We start from the raw sequence: 19,085 nt of genomic DNA, 5'->3' as shown, positions 1-19,085 counted from the left end.
CACACAACCACACACAAACACACAGGGCCAGTAAACATGCAATCAGTGCAGAGATGGTGGCGTGCTTTGGTCCCTTGCTCAAAGGTACCTTGGTAGTCCTCAGTAAGTGAGGCATAACACCTCTCCATCTACCACTTCACACTCCATATGTTCGTCCACACCATACACCCTCCGGTCACCAAGCCAACTCCTTTTGACTGAGTCATTGCCTCCCCAGGACATTTTTGTTTCTTGGCAGTTTTTTCCTATGTTGGAATCCACAGCTGCTGTGTCGATTGGACACACTGTTCACCACCATAACCCTAGACCCCATTCAAACATCTGACTCATCTCAAACCACATGGTGGACAGTAACATCTTCAGAGACATGCACCACCTGCTGAGGTGTTTTTAGATCCCACGATCCCAGACCTTCAGAAACATGTTGCGTTAAAGTTCCATTTCTTCATTTTAATCCAATAGCTCGTTTCTGGTCTCTGATACTGAAGCACCGAACAGAACCAAGACTTTTAAATGAACGGCTTTGTCATTTCTGAAATGGTGGCACTCACCTGTGTCTCAAACATGTAATACATCCTTAAATTGATACTGCAACTTACAAAACAATTTTTATACATTTGAAGCACATTACTAACTTCATCAAGTATATAAAAATACACAACTTAATATACCCTTCTTCAACACTGTATTTTAGGATGTAGTTATACGGAAACAACATCAATAAATTGACTTTTGTATCAACTTGAAATTCAACATTTGTATTTCAAACATCAAATTAGTTTCACTGGGAAATTAATAAAATATGGAAATGTTTCTTCTCAACTCTTTCAGTGTCAGCGTCTCTGATCCTCAGTGAGGTGAACAGGTTCAAAGTTTGGCCTGTGATTCAGCGCTGTGTGGAGATTGGCTACGCTGGCCATGAACAAAGCAACCCTCAGCACACACACAGACACACAGACACACAGACACACAGACACACACACACACACACACACACACACACACACACTGGAACACATGCTATTGTTTTGGGACTACAAACATGGCGGGTAGGCAGTGCCTGCTGACGTGACACAGGAACAAAGCTGAATTATTACGCAGCACAGTAACAACTCTATGGTTCGGACCAGATAACAACCATGAGCTGGAGAGATGGGAAAGACACAAATCCCAAGCAACCCAAATGAGCGACGTTCCAGGAAACATTCATATCAATTATTTCCAAAAATAGAAAACTGGACTAGTTTAAATGCACTACAAAAGTAATGGACACCACTTAAATGATCACTTCTTTATTTCTAAAAGCATAAATCAAATGACAGAAGAGGAATTGGGACTGGACCCAATCAAAACAACAGAACAAACCTGAGCAAACAGTAAAACATCAAACAGCTCTATGACAGAAATATACAAGGACAAGTTGGACAAGTTTAATGCTTAAAAAGTCTTTGTAAACGAGAGATCTATGAGTGATATTTTAGTCACGCTGAAGCCCCTTGCACCCACCATCTGAGGCAGGACATTTTAAAAGCCACCAATGAGGCATCATGAGGGGCATCTGCATTCATGGTGTAATATCAGGCAGTTGTGAAGAGACAGACAGCTAGTAGTCGTCAGCAGCTAACCTCAGAGGAAAGAACACCAGCCGGGGCCGAACACCAGTGGAAAGTGACTGTGGTGCAGCAAAATTCATAAGCGCTTCAATTCCGTGCAGGATGATGGTGCAGCAGTTAGCGCTGTTGCTAACCATTTCCTCCACATCCAGTCTGGGTTCTGCCTTTTCCTTGCACCACAAAAAACATGCCATTTTAGTAACTTAGTAACTTTTAATTGACTGTAGGTGTGAATGTGAGCGTAAATGGATGTCTGTCTGACTGGCCCTGTGATAAACTGGCAACTCAAGGGTGTACCCCACCTCCCACCCAATGTGAGCTAGGATCAGCTCTAGCATAAACCCTGTAACGCAGATACCGAAAATCAGCTGAAGATGAGAGGATGACTGATCGAAAATGAATGTTCTGTTCTGTCCATGAATTCATTCTTTAACATCACTTTCTGAAAATGAAAATGACTGAAATTCTGATCACTCACGTCTTGTTTTCTCACAATGAAAGTACACAACAATTAAGAAAACTCCTAGAGGTCCTAGAACTAGGAAAATCCAAAGCAACGTCAAATCTTGGGATTCTCCCGCGACTGTGGAGAAAGGACAGAGAAAGTTATTAGACATCTTGTTTCCCCACAACTTCAACAACAAAAATCCTTTTGCTGTGAACACCTGAAGCAGGTCACTAGTAGAACATAAAGAATGTCCCTCTTTTTTTTTTAAAACCTGAAAGAGCTTGGGTTTATTTCCTCTCTTATTCCTTTTTCTCCTGAAGGTCTAAATAATCAATACCACTAACATTAGCAACAAATGATTTTTACATCAGACCTGAGATTTCTACAAAGATCTAAAAAGGTTGCTGCATTCACCTGGAATGTTGAATGTTTGGTTCTTCTCCTCCTTGGAGTGATGGTCATAGATGAAGCAGGTGACAGACTGTAACCCCTCCACTCTGACAGAGCTACTCATTGTGTAGGTTTTAGTTTTTGGATCCTCCTCCTTGGACATCTCAGCCTTCAGGTCCAGCTCTGCAGTGTTGGATTTGTTTAGACCTTTCCATGACATCCTAGATAGTGGATATCCGCCTCTTGTCGTACAAGTGGCTTGCATCTCTGTTTTGTTAAATTTCATCTCTAGATCTCCATAGGGAGCTGTGGGAAGAAATGAGGCAACAAACCTGATCGAGATGCCAGGAAGTCTTTACAGAGGTCTAAAGCAAAGAGGCTACTCTACCCACCTGAAACCTGCAGCGTCCAACTGCACCACTGATAACTTGTATGTGGTCTTCTCTCCTGATCAATGAAATTAGCAGCAGCACTGAAGGTTTTTTTGTCATCTCCAACTCCAACATTGAGAAGCCCCATGGAAATGTTTCCAGACTTGAACTCAGTACTGAAGACTTCTATTCTGTCCTTATAGCTGGCATTCACTTCTTCTGTTTGGTGTTTTCTGTCCCAGTGATACACAGTGATGCCAGACTCCTGCCAGTAAAACCAGTTGAGACTCTCTGGCTGATGTGGCAGCAAACAGGAGATCATCGCTGGGACCCCAATGGTGGCTCTGAGAATCTCAGTAGAGATGTGTCCCACAAGAGCTGATAGAAGGAGAAACAAGGAAATGTTTTTCAGGAGCATAACATTTGATTGCCTTGAGGACAGTTACCTTGACATCAATTTGAGTTGTAGGGAGTCATCTTAGTCTTTATTTTAAAGGTGCTGTATGGTCATCCTGGGGGGAGGCATCGCATCACACAAGCAGTGTTTCTACTGTTTTTCCACTCCAGTTAAAGCAATGAGGCGGGATTGTTCCCAAACAAAATCAGGTCATGAGTTCAAAGCGGAACAGATATTCTCTCTCCTTCGTGGACTAATTATTTCCAGTCCACCACACCTAGACAGGTAGCACCGCTTTGGTTTGAGAACATTTATGTAAGGACTGTAAGAACTGAAAGGGTGCACTATCAGTTCCTTTCTGTCATCTTTTATCTGAACCTCAGGAAGAAGGTTGAGGGATTGCATCGTGTCTGTACTAACTTCTATCTTCTACCTTGGGTTCATGGAAGGCTACAGACTGCTGCTTCCTCACACAGGAAGTAGCAGTCTTACATCATGCCATTGAGGAGTTTGTTTGCACCTGACCTGCAGTACCCCCCCCCCCCCATTCTGTGAGTGTAAACAGACAGCTGCTGAAGGACCATTTTCTCTTACCCCTATCTTTACCGACCGCCATCCGTCCCCAGAAGATCTGCTGCTATTTTTTCCAAAATGTTACACAGCTTGAACATTGCACCAGATCGCCATGCTCCAAGTCCAGTCTGTTTGTCTTATAGAATATTGACGTAATGATAAAATGCACATGAATTTAGACAGGTGCACAGCAGAGATAGTTTCCTGATGGGGAGGTTTGTTTAGTCATAATTGTCAAGAATGAGCTTCTGGAGGTGATCACATGACCACAGGTATGCTACAGGTGTAACTACATATCTGTAATACCTGGGTCCACCTACACCTTTCATTTAGACTCAGGCTGCAGTTGATGACTAGTTCCAAGACTGAGTTTTAGTTCAACTCAATTTTCAAACATGTTTGTTTGCTTGTTTGCTTCTGCTGTTCAATGAAACATACAGTAGTTATTCTACATTTAGTTGTTTACTGCTATTTAGCATCTGTTAAGATATTTGCTCAACCATAATTAATCTATATGTATGGTTAAGACATGATCAATCACATTATTAACCAAGTCAAATAATCGTGACATTTGCTCACATATGTGCCTGGTCAATTATATAATCATTTAATACACATTATAAAAATGGTCTCGTAATAATCTGGCGACGCGTCCGGAGTGTACCTCTCCTCTGTCTCCTATAGCTTACTGGGATAGGCTCCGGTAACATGTGTGACCCGCAAAGTGGAAAAGCATCTTAAGATAAGATGATTTAGGTTAGGGTTGGATGGATGACTAAACTTTAAAAAGTTCATTCACTGTTAAACTAGACTAATGGAGTCAGATCACTTGAGCTTGTGGTTCTGTATATTCTCATTTGTGTTTAAATGCTCTGTTCTGTACACACTAGTAGTCTGGGTGATCATGTAAGTCATGAACGTCAGACCAGACAGCAGAAACCATCCAATAGATATTCAAACATGTCTGTCTGCATCGTCTGTAGGAGGACAGATTGAGGTGAAAACAGCATTCCAGAAAGACTAAAAATTTTCATCATGCTTGAGAGCAGGAGTGGGAAAACCTTTTCACAGGAGGGCCAGCTGAAGGGCAGGTGTTTATTTGTATTAATGCAAATCACATGTAAAAACCATCAATTAAAAGGTTTTGGCCTTTTACAGGGAGCAAAACATACTATAAGCAGGCTTATTGTGAAAATTATTTTACAACTGCATTTATTTCATAAAATTAATCATATAGTTTAAACAAGTTTTACAACCGGATTACAAATTGTGATGGGTCGTACCTGGCCCGTGGGCAATATTTAGCCCATGCCTGGTTTACACTGTTTGTTCTTTGATGACTGGACTTCCTATTGGTAGCATCTGATTCCACCGAATGAACCATGACAAATAAGTTACCCTGACGTGATTCCAGGCTCATTCCAAAGATCTAGATTGACCCAAAAACATTTTGGATTTACACGGAGTGACATTCATCCAAGGCATATAACAAGGTAAAACAGAAACTTACATCAGAAGTATTTCTGATGCCATCCCCAGTCAGTGTGTATGATTTAGTTGAATTGGAAGTATATTTAGCTTTTTATTAAGTGTTTTATCAGTTGAATTTGTGTGACATGACCATGTCTTCATTTGATGCTAACTCTTTATGTGATGGCATTTCACCCTATTAGAATAAGGTCAGAGGGTGCTTTACAGAAGAAAGAATTTAGATCAAATATCAGTCCAACCCATCAAAAATAATTTGTTGTAATATAAATACTTTGAAAGAACTTTCAGCATTTAAAATTAAGTATAAAATAATTAAAAATGGACTAATAAAGTTACATGTAAATATAAAACTATAAGTGTGTAAAAAACATATCCAGCCATCCATTTTTCTTGTAGACAAGACGATTAAGTAATCTCTTTCACATCGGCTTTTTCTGCCTTGTGAGTCACAGGTGTGCTGGACCCTATCCCAGCTGACTGCTTGACAGGCAGGGTACACTCTGGATGTGGCGCCAATGCATCATTAGCCACACAAAAGACAAATAATCACTCATGCTTGCAGACACTGTGCACTGATCAATTCACTTGAGCTGCATGTTTTTGTAGGTCGGAACCCAGAGAGACCCCATGCAGACATGGATAGAACATACAAATTCTGCACAGAAAGGAATTGAACTTTAAAACTTCTTGCAGTGAGGTGGCAGCACTACCCACTGAGCCACTGTACTGCCCATAAAATAACCATTATACTGTATATATGCCTGTGTGCGCATGTGTGTGTGTATGTGTGTGTATGTGTGTATGAATAAATTGTGAAAAAAGTAAATAAAAGAACCTAAACAAACAAACAAACAAATAAATAAATAGATAAATTTTATCTCAGGGTCAAGTGAACACTTCATTTGTATTTGCTAACTTAACAAATAAATCCAAAGCCTGAATAGCTGTGTAAAGTCTTTAGGGCCTCATCCCTATTGAACAAGTTTGAAGTCTAGAACACAGAAAGAACTGTCATAATCATTAAGGAATGACAATGAAGGAATATGGCGAGCTGATAATGGAGAAACAGGAGCACAGCATTCAGTTGTTACCATAATATCAATCTGTGTTGTAGTCAATCTTACCTAGAATAAATGCCAGACGGAGAAACTTCTGAGACATGCTGCCGCAGCAGAGGACAGAGGATTCCTTGGTTAGTGGACACTCGTATCCCACAAACACACTGAGATCACCAGCAAGGTCAATAGGATCCAGATCCTGGACCCTAGCTCTTCACTAAATTCCATTGCCTTAAAACACAGTGGAATTTTCCTCGTTCATGCCCTTGGGCCACTCCTTTGGCATCTGATTGGTTGATAGAAGGCCACCAGTTTCTAGGAGTCAAACTTTTTCACCAGTTCAAAAGCTTTAATCCTTTATCTCCCTTGCCTCTTTGCATGCAAACCGCTGCTGTGTCAAAGACTTTTGGCGGTTCAGTGTAGTTTCCATTCATGGGTACTAACACCCCAAAGATCAAACAGAACTACAGTGGACACTTCATTTTAAAGGTGCTGTATGGTCATTCTGTGGCGGCGCCAGGGGGGTAATTGTATCATACACACAGTGTGTCCCCTGTTTTTCTACTCCAGTTTTAAAGCATTGTGCGTGGACTGTTCCCACGCAAAAATCAGGTCCTGGGCTCAAAGAGGAATCAGAGATACTGTCAGCCTGATTTACATTCTCTCTCTTCAGCAGTTCCGCCTTCATGGACTAATTCCTTCCAGTCCACCACACCCAGACAGGTAGCGCTGCCTTGGTGTTAGAGCACATATTTAAGGACAGTAAGGACTGTAAGAACTGAAAAGGACACCTTCAGTTCTTTCGGTCATCTTTTATCGTAATGCTTGGGAGAAGCTTGAGATGTTGAATCATGTCTGTGCTGACTTCAACCTTCATGGGTTCATGAAAGACTACAGGTTAAATAAATGTGGTTCTCACACAGCAGCAGTCACATCATGCCATTGAGGAGTTTGTTTGCACCTGCTGCTGCAGGTCAGGTGTAGGCCTTGACGGTCCTGATGACTTCCAATGTTACTGGCATGTATAATATAAAGTCAACACTTATAATAAAGTTGACTTATTTCACGCAGATGTAAAAGAAAATAAGAGATAAAACTTTATTTGACCATGAAGCCTGATTTTTAGTTAACAGACAGATCCACATAAAAATGTAGCCGCAAGAGGGCACAAGCCAGTGACTTATCGTGCCGGTCCCAAGCCCGGATAAATACATAGGGTTGTGTCAGAAAGGGTATCCGACATAAAGCTTTTGCTAAATCAATATGCAAATCGAATACATGCCTTCCATACCGGATCAGTCGAGGCCCGGGTTAACAACGACCACCATCGCCATGGGTGCTGTTCATCTACAGGGTGCCGGTGGAAATTGGACTACTGTTGGTTGAAGAAGGAGAGGAGTAAAGTGTGCTCGTAGGAAGAGAGAGAAGAGGAACGCCAAGAATATAGGAACTTTAGGAATGTTAAGTTAGGTATGTCCTGCAGGTAAAAAGAGTGTCAGACAGAGTGATGAGTCTGAAGTTAGAAATCAAAGGTGGGATGTTCAATGTTGTTAGTGGGTATGCTCCACAGGTAGGATGTGAGCTGGAGGAGAAGGATCAATTCTGGTTGGACTTTGATGAAGTGATGCAGAGCATACCAGAAGTGAGAGAGTTGCCATTGGTGCAGACTTCAATGGACATGTTGGTGCAGGAAACAGAGTTGATGAGGAGGTGATGGGCAGGTTTGGTATCTAGGAGAGGAATGCAGAAGGATAGATGGTGGTTGAGTTTGCAAAAAAGATAGAAATGGCTATAGTGAACACTTTCTTCCAGAAGAGACAGGAACATAGGGTGACCTATAAGAGTGGAGGTAGGAGCACACAGGCAGACTACATCTTGTGCAGACGGTGTAATCTGAAGGAGATCAGTGACTACAAAGTAGTGGTTAGTGAGAGCGTAGCCAAACAGCATAGGATGGTGGTGTGTAGGATGACTCTGGTGGTGAGGAAGATGAAGAGGACAAAGACAGAGCAGAGGACGAAATGGTGATGAAAGATGAAAAATGAAGAGTGTTGCATGACTTTTAGGAAGGAGTTTAGACAGGCTCTGGGTGGTCAGGAGGTGCTTCCAGATGACCAGACAACTACAGCTAATATGATCAGGGAGACAGGTAAGAGAGTACTTGGTGTGTCATCTGGAAGGAAAGTAGATAAGGAGACTTAATGGTGGAATGAGGAGGGACAAGAGTGTATACAGAGAAAGAGGTTAGCTAAGAAGAAGTGGGACACTGAAAGGACTGAGGAGAGTAGACAGGAGTACAGGGAGAGGCAGCATACGGTGAAAGTAGAGGGAGCGAAGGCCAAACAAGGGGCTAATGATGACTTGTATGCTAGGTTGGACAGTAAGGAGGGAGATCTATAGACTGATCTATACAGGTTGGCAAGACAGAGAGATAGAGATGGGAAGGACGTGCAGAAGGTTAGGGTGATTAAGGATAGGGATGGAAGTCTATTGACAGGTGCCAGTAGTGTGATGGGAAGATGGAAAGAGTACTTTGAAGAGTTGATGAACGTGGAAAATGAGAGAGAACAAAGACTAGAAGAGGTGACTGTTGTGGACCAGGATGTAGCAAAGATTAGTCAGGACAAAGTGAGGAGGGCATTGAAGAGGATGAAGAGTGGGAAGGCAGTGGGTCCTGATGATATACCTGTAGAGGTATGGAAGTGTCTAGGAGAGGTGGCGGTAGAGTTTCTGACTGGGTTGTTCAACAGGATCTTAGATAGTGAGAAGATGCCTGAGGAATGGAGGAGAAGTGTGCTGGTGCCCATTTTTAAGAACAAGGGAGATGTGCAGAGTTGTGGAGGATTTTAAGTACTTAGGCTCAACAGTCCAGAGCAATGGAGAGTGTGGAAAAGAGGTGAAGAAGCGTGTACAGGCAGGATGGAACGGGTGGAGGAAAGTGTCAGGTGTGATGTGTGATAGAAGAGTTTCAGCTAAAATGAAGGGAAAGGTGTACAAAACTGTGGTGAGACCAGAGATGTTGTTTGGTCTAAAGACAGTGTCACTGAAGAAAAGACAGGAGACAGAGCTGGAGGTAGCAGAGATGAAGATGCTGAGGTTCTCTCTGGGAGTGACCAGGAAGGATAGGATCAGGAATGAGTACATCAGAGGGACAGCACATGTTAGAGGTTTTGGAGATTAAGTCAGAGAGGCCAGACTGAGATGGTTTGGACATGTCCAGAGGAGAGATAGTGAATATATTGGTAGAAGGATGCTGAGTTCTGAACTGCCAGGCAGGAGGCCTAGAGGAAGACCAAAGAGGAGGTTTATGGATGTAATGAGGGAAGACATGAAGGTAGTTGGTGTGAGAGAAGAGGATTCAAAGGACAGGGCTAGATGGAGGAAACTGATTCGCTGTGGCGACCCCTGAAGGGAAAATCCGAAAGGAAAAGAAGAAGAAGATGTGCACTGACCACACACAACGTCTAAAAATATAAGAAGGAAAATGGATAGATGCACATTAGTTACTGCTGAAATAACTGTACGTCTGAAAAGGCGGTATGCAGATGTCGACACTATGTAGTTTGATGCAGTTGTCGTTAAAGAATCATTCCTTCGGCTACTCCAAAGAGAAGATGCCAGGTCAATTTATGGATTAACTGTGTCTAGAACAGGACAGAGTAGTCATCAAAGAAGTCATGTATTGGCAATTGGTTTTTGTTGCTAATGGGGTCCAGAGAAGATCCAAGACAATGGTTCTACATTGAAACTGGTCAAAAACCAGCAGACTTAATTGAATGTGGCAGAATATGGCAGACTTAATTGATTCCAATTGGCTCACCGGACAGACATTTTTATGGAAACGAGACATTGTCACAAACCAAGAATCCCCAGAACTTAGGTGACCCAGAAGTAAAGATCCTGAAGACGGACGTCTCGGAGAGTGAGAGCTTCCTAGACAGGTTAAGATTCAATGATTAGGATAAGGCCCTCAACATTATTGTTAGAATCTAAAGACTGGCAAAAAGAGACCAATCAGGACCCATTCGTGTTGAGGAGAGAAAAATGGCTGCTATAGCACTTATCAAGGCAGCACAAAGACATGCCTTTTAAGAAGAAATGGTTTAGACAAAAATCAGCAAAACTACCAGAAACTCACAAGATGTACCAACTTGATCCTATCCTTGAGAACGGACTCCTCAGAGTTGGAAGGCGGTTGAGGAAGTCGTCATCTGCTTCATTTAAGTTGAAGCATCCAGTTATCCTTCCTAAAGAAGGCATTGTCATACAACTAATACTCAGCCACTATCACAAGAAAACACAGCACCAAGGCCGAGGGCAAACATTAAACAAACTCAGGGCCAGTGGATATTGGATAATAGGTGCCAGCAAGGTAGTGGCCAAGCTTACTAAATGTTGTCTCGCTTGCACAAATGAGTGTGGACTACCGGAGGTTGGACCTATGGCATTTCTGCCTGTTGACCGAACAGAGACCTCACACTCATTCTCATATGGTGGAATTGACTGTTTTGGCCCCTTCTGCACAAAACAAGGAAGGAAGAATTACAAGGGATATGATCTGTTGTTTACGTGTTTAAGCTCCGGAGCCATCCACATAGAAATGTTGGTTGATCTCACTAATGATGCATTTTTAAATGCTTTGAGATGCCTCATAGCAATTCGAGGAACAGTGAGACAGATCTGTTCCGACCAAGGTACGAATTTTGTTGGGGTAAAAAGTGAGTTGGAGAAAGGTCTAATGAAACTAGACAAAGAGAGGATTTCTACCTATCTGGCGAGAAAACAGAGTGACTTCCACATGAATATTCCTGAAGCAAGCCACATGAGAGGCATTTGGGAACATCAAATAAGGACAGCCCTTCCTTGAGTCGTCACCTTATTGTGGTGGAGGGATTTTGTGTGTCCTAATGATCCTAGGAGCTAAGTTGTCTGGGGTTTTCTGCCCCTGGTAGGGTCACCCATGGCAAACAGGTCCTAGGTGAGGGACCAGACAAAGGACGGCTCAGAGACCCCTAATGATGATTAAAAACATTGGAACACGTTTTCGCTTGCGCGGATGCGGGTCACCGGGGCCCCCCTCTGGAGCCAGGCCTGGAGGTGGGGCTCAAAGGCGAGCGCCTGGTGGCCGGGCCTGCACCCATGGGGCCCGGTCGGGCGCAGCCCGAAAGGACAACGTGGGTCCCTCTTCCCATGGGCTCACCACCTGTGGGAGGGGCCATAGGGGTCGGGTGCATTGTGAGCTGGGCGGTGGCCGAAGGCAGGGACCTTGGCGATCCGATCCCCGGCTACAGAAGCTGGCTCTTGGGACGTGGAATGTCACCTCTCTGGCAGGGAAGGAGCCTGAGCCGGTGTGTGACGTCGAGAAGTTCCGACTAGATATAGTCGGGCTCACCTCCACACACAGCTTAGGCTCTGGTACCAGTCCTCTCGAGAAGGGTTGGACTCTCTTCCACTCTGGAGTTGCCCATGGTGAGAGACGCCGAGCAGGTGTGGGTATACTTATAGCCCCCCGGCTTTGCGCCTGTACATTGGGGTTCACCCCGGTGGACGAGAGGGAAGCCTCCCTCCGCCTTCGGGTTGGGGGACGGGTCCTGACTGTTGTTTGTGCTTATGCACCAAACAGCAGTTCAGAGTACCCACCCTTTTTGGAGTCCTTGGAGGGGGTGCTGGAGAGCACTCCCACTGGGGACTCCATCGTTCTGCTGGGGGACTTCAATGCTCACGTGGGCAATGACCGTGAGACCTGGAAGGGTGTGATTGGGAGGAATGCCCCCCCCCGATCAGAACCCGAGTGGTGTTCAGTTATTGGACTTCTGTGCTTGTCACGGACTGTCCATAACAAACACCATGTTCAGACATAAGGGTGTCCATATGTGCACTTGGCACCAGGACACCCTAGGCCGCAGTTCAATGATCGACTTTGTGGTCGTGTCATCGGACTTGCGGCTGCATGTCTTGGACACTCGGGTGAAGAGAGGGGCGGAGCTGTCAACCTGGTGGTGTGTTGGCTCCGATGGTGGGGGAAGATGCCGGTCTGACCTGGCAGACCCAAACGTATTGTGAGGGTCTGCTGGGAACGCCAGGCGGAATCCCCTGTCAGAAGGAGTTTCAACTCCCACCTCCGCAGAACTTCACTCACATTCCGGGGGAGGCAGGGGACATTGAGTCTGAGTGGACCATGTTCCGCGCCTCCATTGTCGAGGCGGCCGACCGCAGCTGCGGCCGTAAAGTGGTCGGTGCCTGTCGTGGCGGCAACCCCAGAATCCGTTGGTGGACATCAGCGGTAAGGGATGCCGTCAAGCTGAAGAAGGAGTCCTATCAGGCCTTTTTGGCCTGCAGTACTCCTGAAGCAGCTGATAGGTACCGGCTGGCCAAGCGGAATGCAGCTTTGGTGGTTGCCGAGGCAAAAACTCGGGCGTGGGAGGAGTTCGGTTAGGCCTTGGAGGATGACCTCCAGACGGCTTCGAAGAAATTCTGGTCCACCATCAGGCATCTCAGGAGGGGGAAGCAGTGCAGCATCCACACTGTATATAGTGGGAATGGGGCACGGCTGACTTCAACTCGGGACGTTGTGACTCGGTGGGGAGAATACTTCGAAAACCTCCTCAATCCCGCAGACACGGGGGTGGATGAGATCCGCCCGGAGTTCCTAAAGGCTCTGGATGTTGTGGGGCTGTCCTGGTTGACACGCCTCTGCAACATCGCGTGGACATCGGAGACAGTACCTCTGGATTGGCAGACTGGGGTGGTGGTCCCCCTTTTTAAGAAGGGGGACCGGAGGGTGTGCTCCAACTACAGGGGGATCACACTCCTCAGCCTCCCTGGCAAGGTCTGTTCAGGGGTTCTGGAGAGGAGGGTCCGTCGGGAAGTCAAATCTCAGATTCAGGAGGAGCAGTGTGGTTTTCGTCCTGGCCGTGGAACAGTGGACCAGCTCTACACCCTCCACAGGGTCCTTGAGGGGGCATGGGAGTTCGCCCAACCAGTCTACATGTGTTTTGTGGACTTGGAGAAGGCATTCGACCGTGTTCCTCGGTGGGTTCTGTGGGGGGTGCTTCGGGAGTATGGGGTACCGGACCCCTTGATAAGGGCTGTTCGGTCCCTGTACGATCAATGTCAGAGTTTGGTCCGCATTGCCGGCAGTAAGTCGGATTCATTTCCAGCGAGGGTTGGACTCTGCCCTTTGTCACCGATTCTGTTCATAACTTTTATGGACAGAATTTCTAGGCGCAGCCAAGGCATTGAGGGTGTCCAGTTTGGTGGTCTCAGTATTGCGTCTCTGCTTTTTGCAGATGACGTGGTGCTGTTGGCTTCATCAAGCCGTGATCTCCAACTCTCACTGTAGCGGTTTGCAGCCAAGTGTGAAGCGGTTGGGATGAGAATCAGCACCTCCAAATCTCCAGGTTGGGGATGAGATCCTGCCCCAAATGGAGGAGTTCAAGTATCTCAGGGTCTCGTTCACGAGTGAGGGTACAATGGAATGGGAGATGGACAGGCGGATCGGTGCAGCGTCTGCAGTGATGCGGACTCTGTATCGGTCCGTCGTGGTGAAGAAGGAGCTGAGCCGAAAGGCAAAGCTCTCGATTTACCGGTCGATCTACGTTCCTGCCCTCACCTATGGTCACGAGCTGTGGGTCGTGACCGAAAGAACGAGATCCCGGATACAAGCGGCCGAAATGAGTTTCCTCCGCAGGGTGTCCGGGCTCTCCCTTAGAGATAGAGTGAGAAGTTTGGTCATCCGGGAGGGACCAGAGTCCAGCCGCTGCTCCTCCGCATCGAGAGGAGTCAGATGAGGTGGCTCGGGCATCTGGTTAGGATGCCTCCTGGACGCCTCCCTGGTGAGGTCCTACCGGGAGGAGGCCCCGGGGACGACCCAGGACATGCTGGAAAGACTATGTCTCCCGGCTGGCCTGGGAACGCCTTGGGATTCTCCTGGAGGAGCTGGACGAAGTGGCTAGGGAGAGGGAAGTCTGGGCTTCCCTGCTTAAGCTGCTGCCCCCGCGACCTGACCCCGGATAAATGGAAGAGAATGGATGGATGGATGGAAATAAGGACAGTCAGGAGTGTGATGAGTCTTGTTCTGGCGCAAGCCACAGGAAGACTAGATGACACCTCATTGAGAACATTCTTCTATGAGGCCATGTCGAGACTTGATAGTGAACAATCGGCTACTCACCACAGATACAATCAATGACCCCCAGAGTGCTGAACCTTTAACACCAAATCATTTACTCACAATGACGACCTCCATGCCTCTTCCACCTCCTGGAAATTTTGTCAGAGAAGATTTGTATGCCAGGAAGAGGTGGCAAAAATTTCAGTACTTGACAGAACAATTCTGGAGCAGATGGCGTAAAGAATTCTTGACCAACATAAGCCTCAGACAACAGTGGCATGCACCCAGAAGAAATGTGCAAGTTGGGGATGTAGCAATTCTGAAGGAAGACGACATTCCCAGAAATGACTGGAAACTGACTAGAGCTGAGAAATGTTAAAATTCAAATAGGACAGAGAGATTTAGGAAAGAAAGGTAAATGTCTTAAGCAAGCATCTTTTCTTGAGTTTGCAGTTCATAAATTAGTGGTACTAGTTGAGAATGACTTCTAAACTACTACTGAAATATTAACCATACCAGACGTCCTAAAAATATAAAACAAGGTCATTTCATAATTTCGTCCAAATCTGAAATAATAGTTTGTCGAAATTGATCACCAGTGTAAAGAAAATTACAGTATTTATTAGTTGGTTTGTTTTTAGCTAACATAAATCTTTGTAATTTTGGTGGCAGTGTAGCTCTCCCAGAAAACATGTTCATCACCATAGAGTGGAATATCTTTGTTTTCTTTACCTGTCTTGTAAAAATGTTGTAAATAGTTTATTTTATGACGGTCTGCCTTTCTTTTCGAAGAAGTGGCGCCATCTACTGGGCAAAAGTGGGCAATTGCGCTACTCACATCCCTAATTGTTAGCTCACATCTTGGTTCTGGTTGAAGCTTTTTGCAGACGCCACATGCAGCTGACAGTGGTACGGAAGAGAAGCAATTAGAACAACTCCTAACTCCTCCTAAATTTCTGGACAGAAAAGCGCACACAGTATGTGTTTGTACTTTATTTGTGCCTATAATATTTGTTTGTATCATATTTTTATACTAATAAGACGCCTGTGTTTGTGATATTTAATTTCAGTTTTTTGCGGTGTTTGTGGGCAAATGAAGAAATAAATGCTGGTCAGACATCAGTCAGAGCGTGGTTTCTCTGTCTCAGAAAAAGAAAACTTTGGAGCAGTTAAAATTAACCTAAAAATTTAACTTGAAGCTTCATGTAGCTTGTGCTCTTTTCCTCTAGGTGGCAGTATCACCATGAAGAAACCGCATACAGTACTGTATACAGTGCCATGAATTAGATCAAATTATTGATTAATGCGGGCTGTTTGGTTGTTGTTTGTTTGTGTTACCACTACGTTGCCTGCAACAAACAGTGAAAGAAACGACGTTTTAGGAAATCAGATGATCCTGGTCGATCCGAGCCCTTTACCTGTTAGGGTTGCACCACTGCTGGTCCTACTGGCTAGTGGACACAAGGGGGAGCAAGGGAGTAGAGATCTCTACTACCAGCCCAGTCCCCCACGTTCGAGAAAGGAAGGTATTGTATTCATTTGTCTGGTAGATTAAATGTGATCAAATCCCCTCCAGTGTTTATATCAAGTAGCTTGTCTGTGAACTGACCTGAACAGAAAAAAAAGACCTCATGAAGCTGCCACATTAAAAAAGTCTGATTTACTAGACTAACAAGAATTATTTATTATTTATGAAGTCTGTGCATATTGAGATGTTTTATGATATAATGGATAACAGAATAAAAATTACGTTTCACTTTCATAAAAGTTAAGTCTACTCTGTATGCATCCTGTGTTTCTCCTGTTGTGCAAGCTTTTCACTCTTTCCTTGTGGCTCAGTTTTTTTTCTCTCTTCCTAACATACAGGTCACCAAGTTTTATTACTACCCACCTTTTTTATGGTTTCTGTAATGAATGCACTTTTGTTGAAGTTTATTACTAATCTCTAAGGCATGGTCAAACCAAATTACAGAATTAGAAAATTTAGAGTTACACTATATGTTTGCCCTAATGGAAGTTTTTTGAAGGGAAAATGTGCCTCACTGCCTCTAAGAGGTTTTCATTGCTGGATGGTTGGTTTGAGTTTTATTTAACAGGACGCAGCTCATTTCTCTATCCAGCATGTACATATCTAAGCTTGGTTTTCTCCACACAGTCGATAGAAAGCAGTCAGAGTGAATGCAGTTCAAAAAGTAATTGTGCAAACAGATTTAGCAGAAAGAAAACCTATCCTTTGAATAGGCTCACCCTTGATAATAGCATACAATCTGTACAACAGTGTGCTGGGTTGTGCAAGTGTGAAAGCTGTGCCCCACTGCGTTCGTCCTGCCCCACTGTGTTCGTCCTGCAGGACACATTCTCAGATTTGAACACAGGGTGTGGTTCTTCAGACCATCCCAAACTGATAAGACCTTGTTTCAGCCATCATAAACTGTCAAATAATGTCTTATCAAAATAGGAACTGACTGTGCTTTACAGGGGAGGAAAATCATTTTTCTTCGGATAGATGGTGTCGACATTTATGCAGGACGACCAGGCTAACCGTTATGTAAATGGAAGGAGTAACTCACATCTGCAACACGCTTGGCAGGGGCTGAGAGCTCCAGAGTTGTGTTTGGTTTTGTTCCACTCTGCCTCTCTACCGGTCCTGCATCTTAAGCACAGCTTGATAACTTTCACAGTGAAGTCTGATGCCACACAGAGTCCTTAGCATAAAGGTTCGGCATTCCTCTCAGCTTGTGTGTTAAACCTGACTCTGTGCCAGTCGAGTGAAGAATGCCTCTTCTCTCTAGCCCTTGATTGAACTTTGTGACCCTGAGACATTCCTCCTGTTACAAACATCGGTCTCCAGGCTTAACTTTTGCAGACTTGACTAATGCTTGGATAAACACTTCGCTGATATGAAAGCTTAATGTGATTTGGTGAATTTCCAAATTGAAAAACAACAGGCCCACATTCCACAGAATTTTACAGATTACACTTTTTTGTCATTTTTATGAAACCTAGCATGACTGCAAACCAAGGGAAATAGTCATCTTATCTCTGCCCAGAGGAAATGTAAGTGCTGTCAAATACAGAAGTGCATAAAAAGCCATGCAACATATTAAATTTTAGTGTTACGAGAAAAACAATTGCAGCTTCTGGGCATGGAGCACACAGACAAAAGGTGGGTTTGTTTATTGTACCACTCATGACATTATACCAATGAAATGTAAAAACAGCCCAGTGAGTTCTGTTGTAGGACAAACTCCTGTGAACTGGAGTGCTTGGTGGAAACACTGGAAGCCTGTTTTGCTTCTGAAGTGTCAGAATCAAGAGAGACAAAATCCAGTAGCCTGGCCAAATGGCACTAGCTTTCATGTTCTCAAGTTCATGACTCTTGTCATTATCTGACCCAAATGGAACGCTTTGTGTGACAACTATTTCATCACATCAAGTGACCAACATCTTCCTATCCTTGTAGATGCCTTTGCTAGCCTCGGGCTGCAGACAGCCATGACTTGTTTTGTGTCACATATCCAGACACTCGCGTCTATTCATACCACAGTAAAAACCTTTACACCTCTCTTTAAGTGCTCACTGTTTTCCGACAGCCTCTGCTTCGCCCCTTGTCTAATAAATCTGTCATATGTCTACATTTCTTCCCACATCTTTTAATGACACTCATTGTACTGAGAGGCTTCACAAATTAACTACCAGTTATTGTTTAGCATAGCTGATACAAATTCTGACCACAATCATGATGGTATTAGTAATGGAAGTAGCTTGAAACCTCTACCAGCAACTTCTTAAATTCATCCAGGCTGACCTGCAACTTCTGCTGCACCACTTGTCGCATTTAGCTTGGTAACAAATGCGATAATGAAAATGAGATGAGTAAAATTAACTCCTCCACTGATCCTGTGATCTTAGTTTTCCCACAAAGTCCCAGTTTGCCCAGTAATCAAAGCAATAGTACCTTTACTGAACTCCATTTGTTTTCCTGATGTGACTCAAGAGATAAGACTGATTTCTTTCTCATGGGTGTATGATAAATGAAGGTGGCACCATCAGTCAACATGCACTCACATTGACTGAAGTGCATATGAACGTAACCTTCATTCTAACATTCATAAATACTAAACTGCACAAGGTTTGCTCAGAGCCAGACGGGGCTGACTTACTGAGTCTCAACAGGCCTGCTGGGTTAAACAGTGATACAGCTTTAACCCAGATTATGCTTTGATCAAAATTACAAGTTTATGCAGTTGTGCATTTTAATAAACAATAATTATATCAGTGGGTGGGTGGGGAGTGGGGGTGGGGGTGGGGCGTATTATGATGTGCAACAAAATAGCTCCAAATATGGTGAATGTAGATCCTCGGAGGGGGTTGAATTTTACAGTTTGATCCTCTCTCTAAACTCTCTGTCCTCTCCCAAACCAACATTGCACCATCATATGAGAATCAGGACCTCCTCACTGTTACTTTAAGGGCTGGAACCAATGACCTGTACTGAGAGTAAATAAAGACGTCCACTCGGACTCTCCCACAATAAATGCACACCGCATGTACTGAACAATGTTTCGCCTCGCCTTTTCACTCAAAACAATTATTAAACCACCTGCGTCCGACAAGCCCCACCCTTCACA

At 44.4% G+C, this 19,085-nt stretch overlaps 1 protein-coding gene across 1 annotated transcript; it reads right to left on the bottom strand.

Annotated features, from left to right (window-relative positions):
* Window positions 1-1,289: 1,289 nt before the first annotated feature.
* On the bottom strand, window positions 1,290-6,558 carry LOC137600589 (CD276 antigen homolog). Its single transcript, XM_068322308.1, has 5 exons — window positions 6,408-6,558; window positions 2,844-3,200; window positions 2,476-2,757; window positions 2,092-2,196; window positions 1,290-1,783 (listed from the first exon to the last, which is right to left on the bottom strand). The coding sequence occupies exons 1-5, from the start codon at window positions 6,442-6,444 to the stop codon at window positions 1,743-1,745; spliced, it is 822 nt and encodes a 273-aa protein (XP_068178409.1). The 5' UTR covers window positions 6,445-6,558; the 3' UTR covers window positions 1,290-1,742.
* Between the last annotated feature and the right edge of the window lie 12,527 nt (window positions 6,559-19,085).

This window comes from Antennarius striatus, chromosome 8 (assembly GCF_040054535.1).
Source record: "Antennarius striatus isolate MH-2024 chromosome 8, ASM4005453v1, whole genome shotgun sequence".
In the NCBI taxonomy this organism is placed as follows: domain Eukaryota; kingdom Metazoa; phylum Chordata; class Actinopteri; order Lophiiformes; family Antennariidae; genus Antennarius; species Antennarius striatus.
This window is presented reverse-complemented; position numbering and strand designations above follow the sequence as displayed.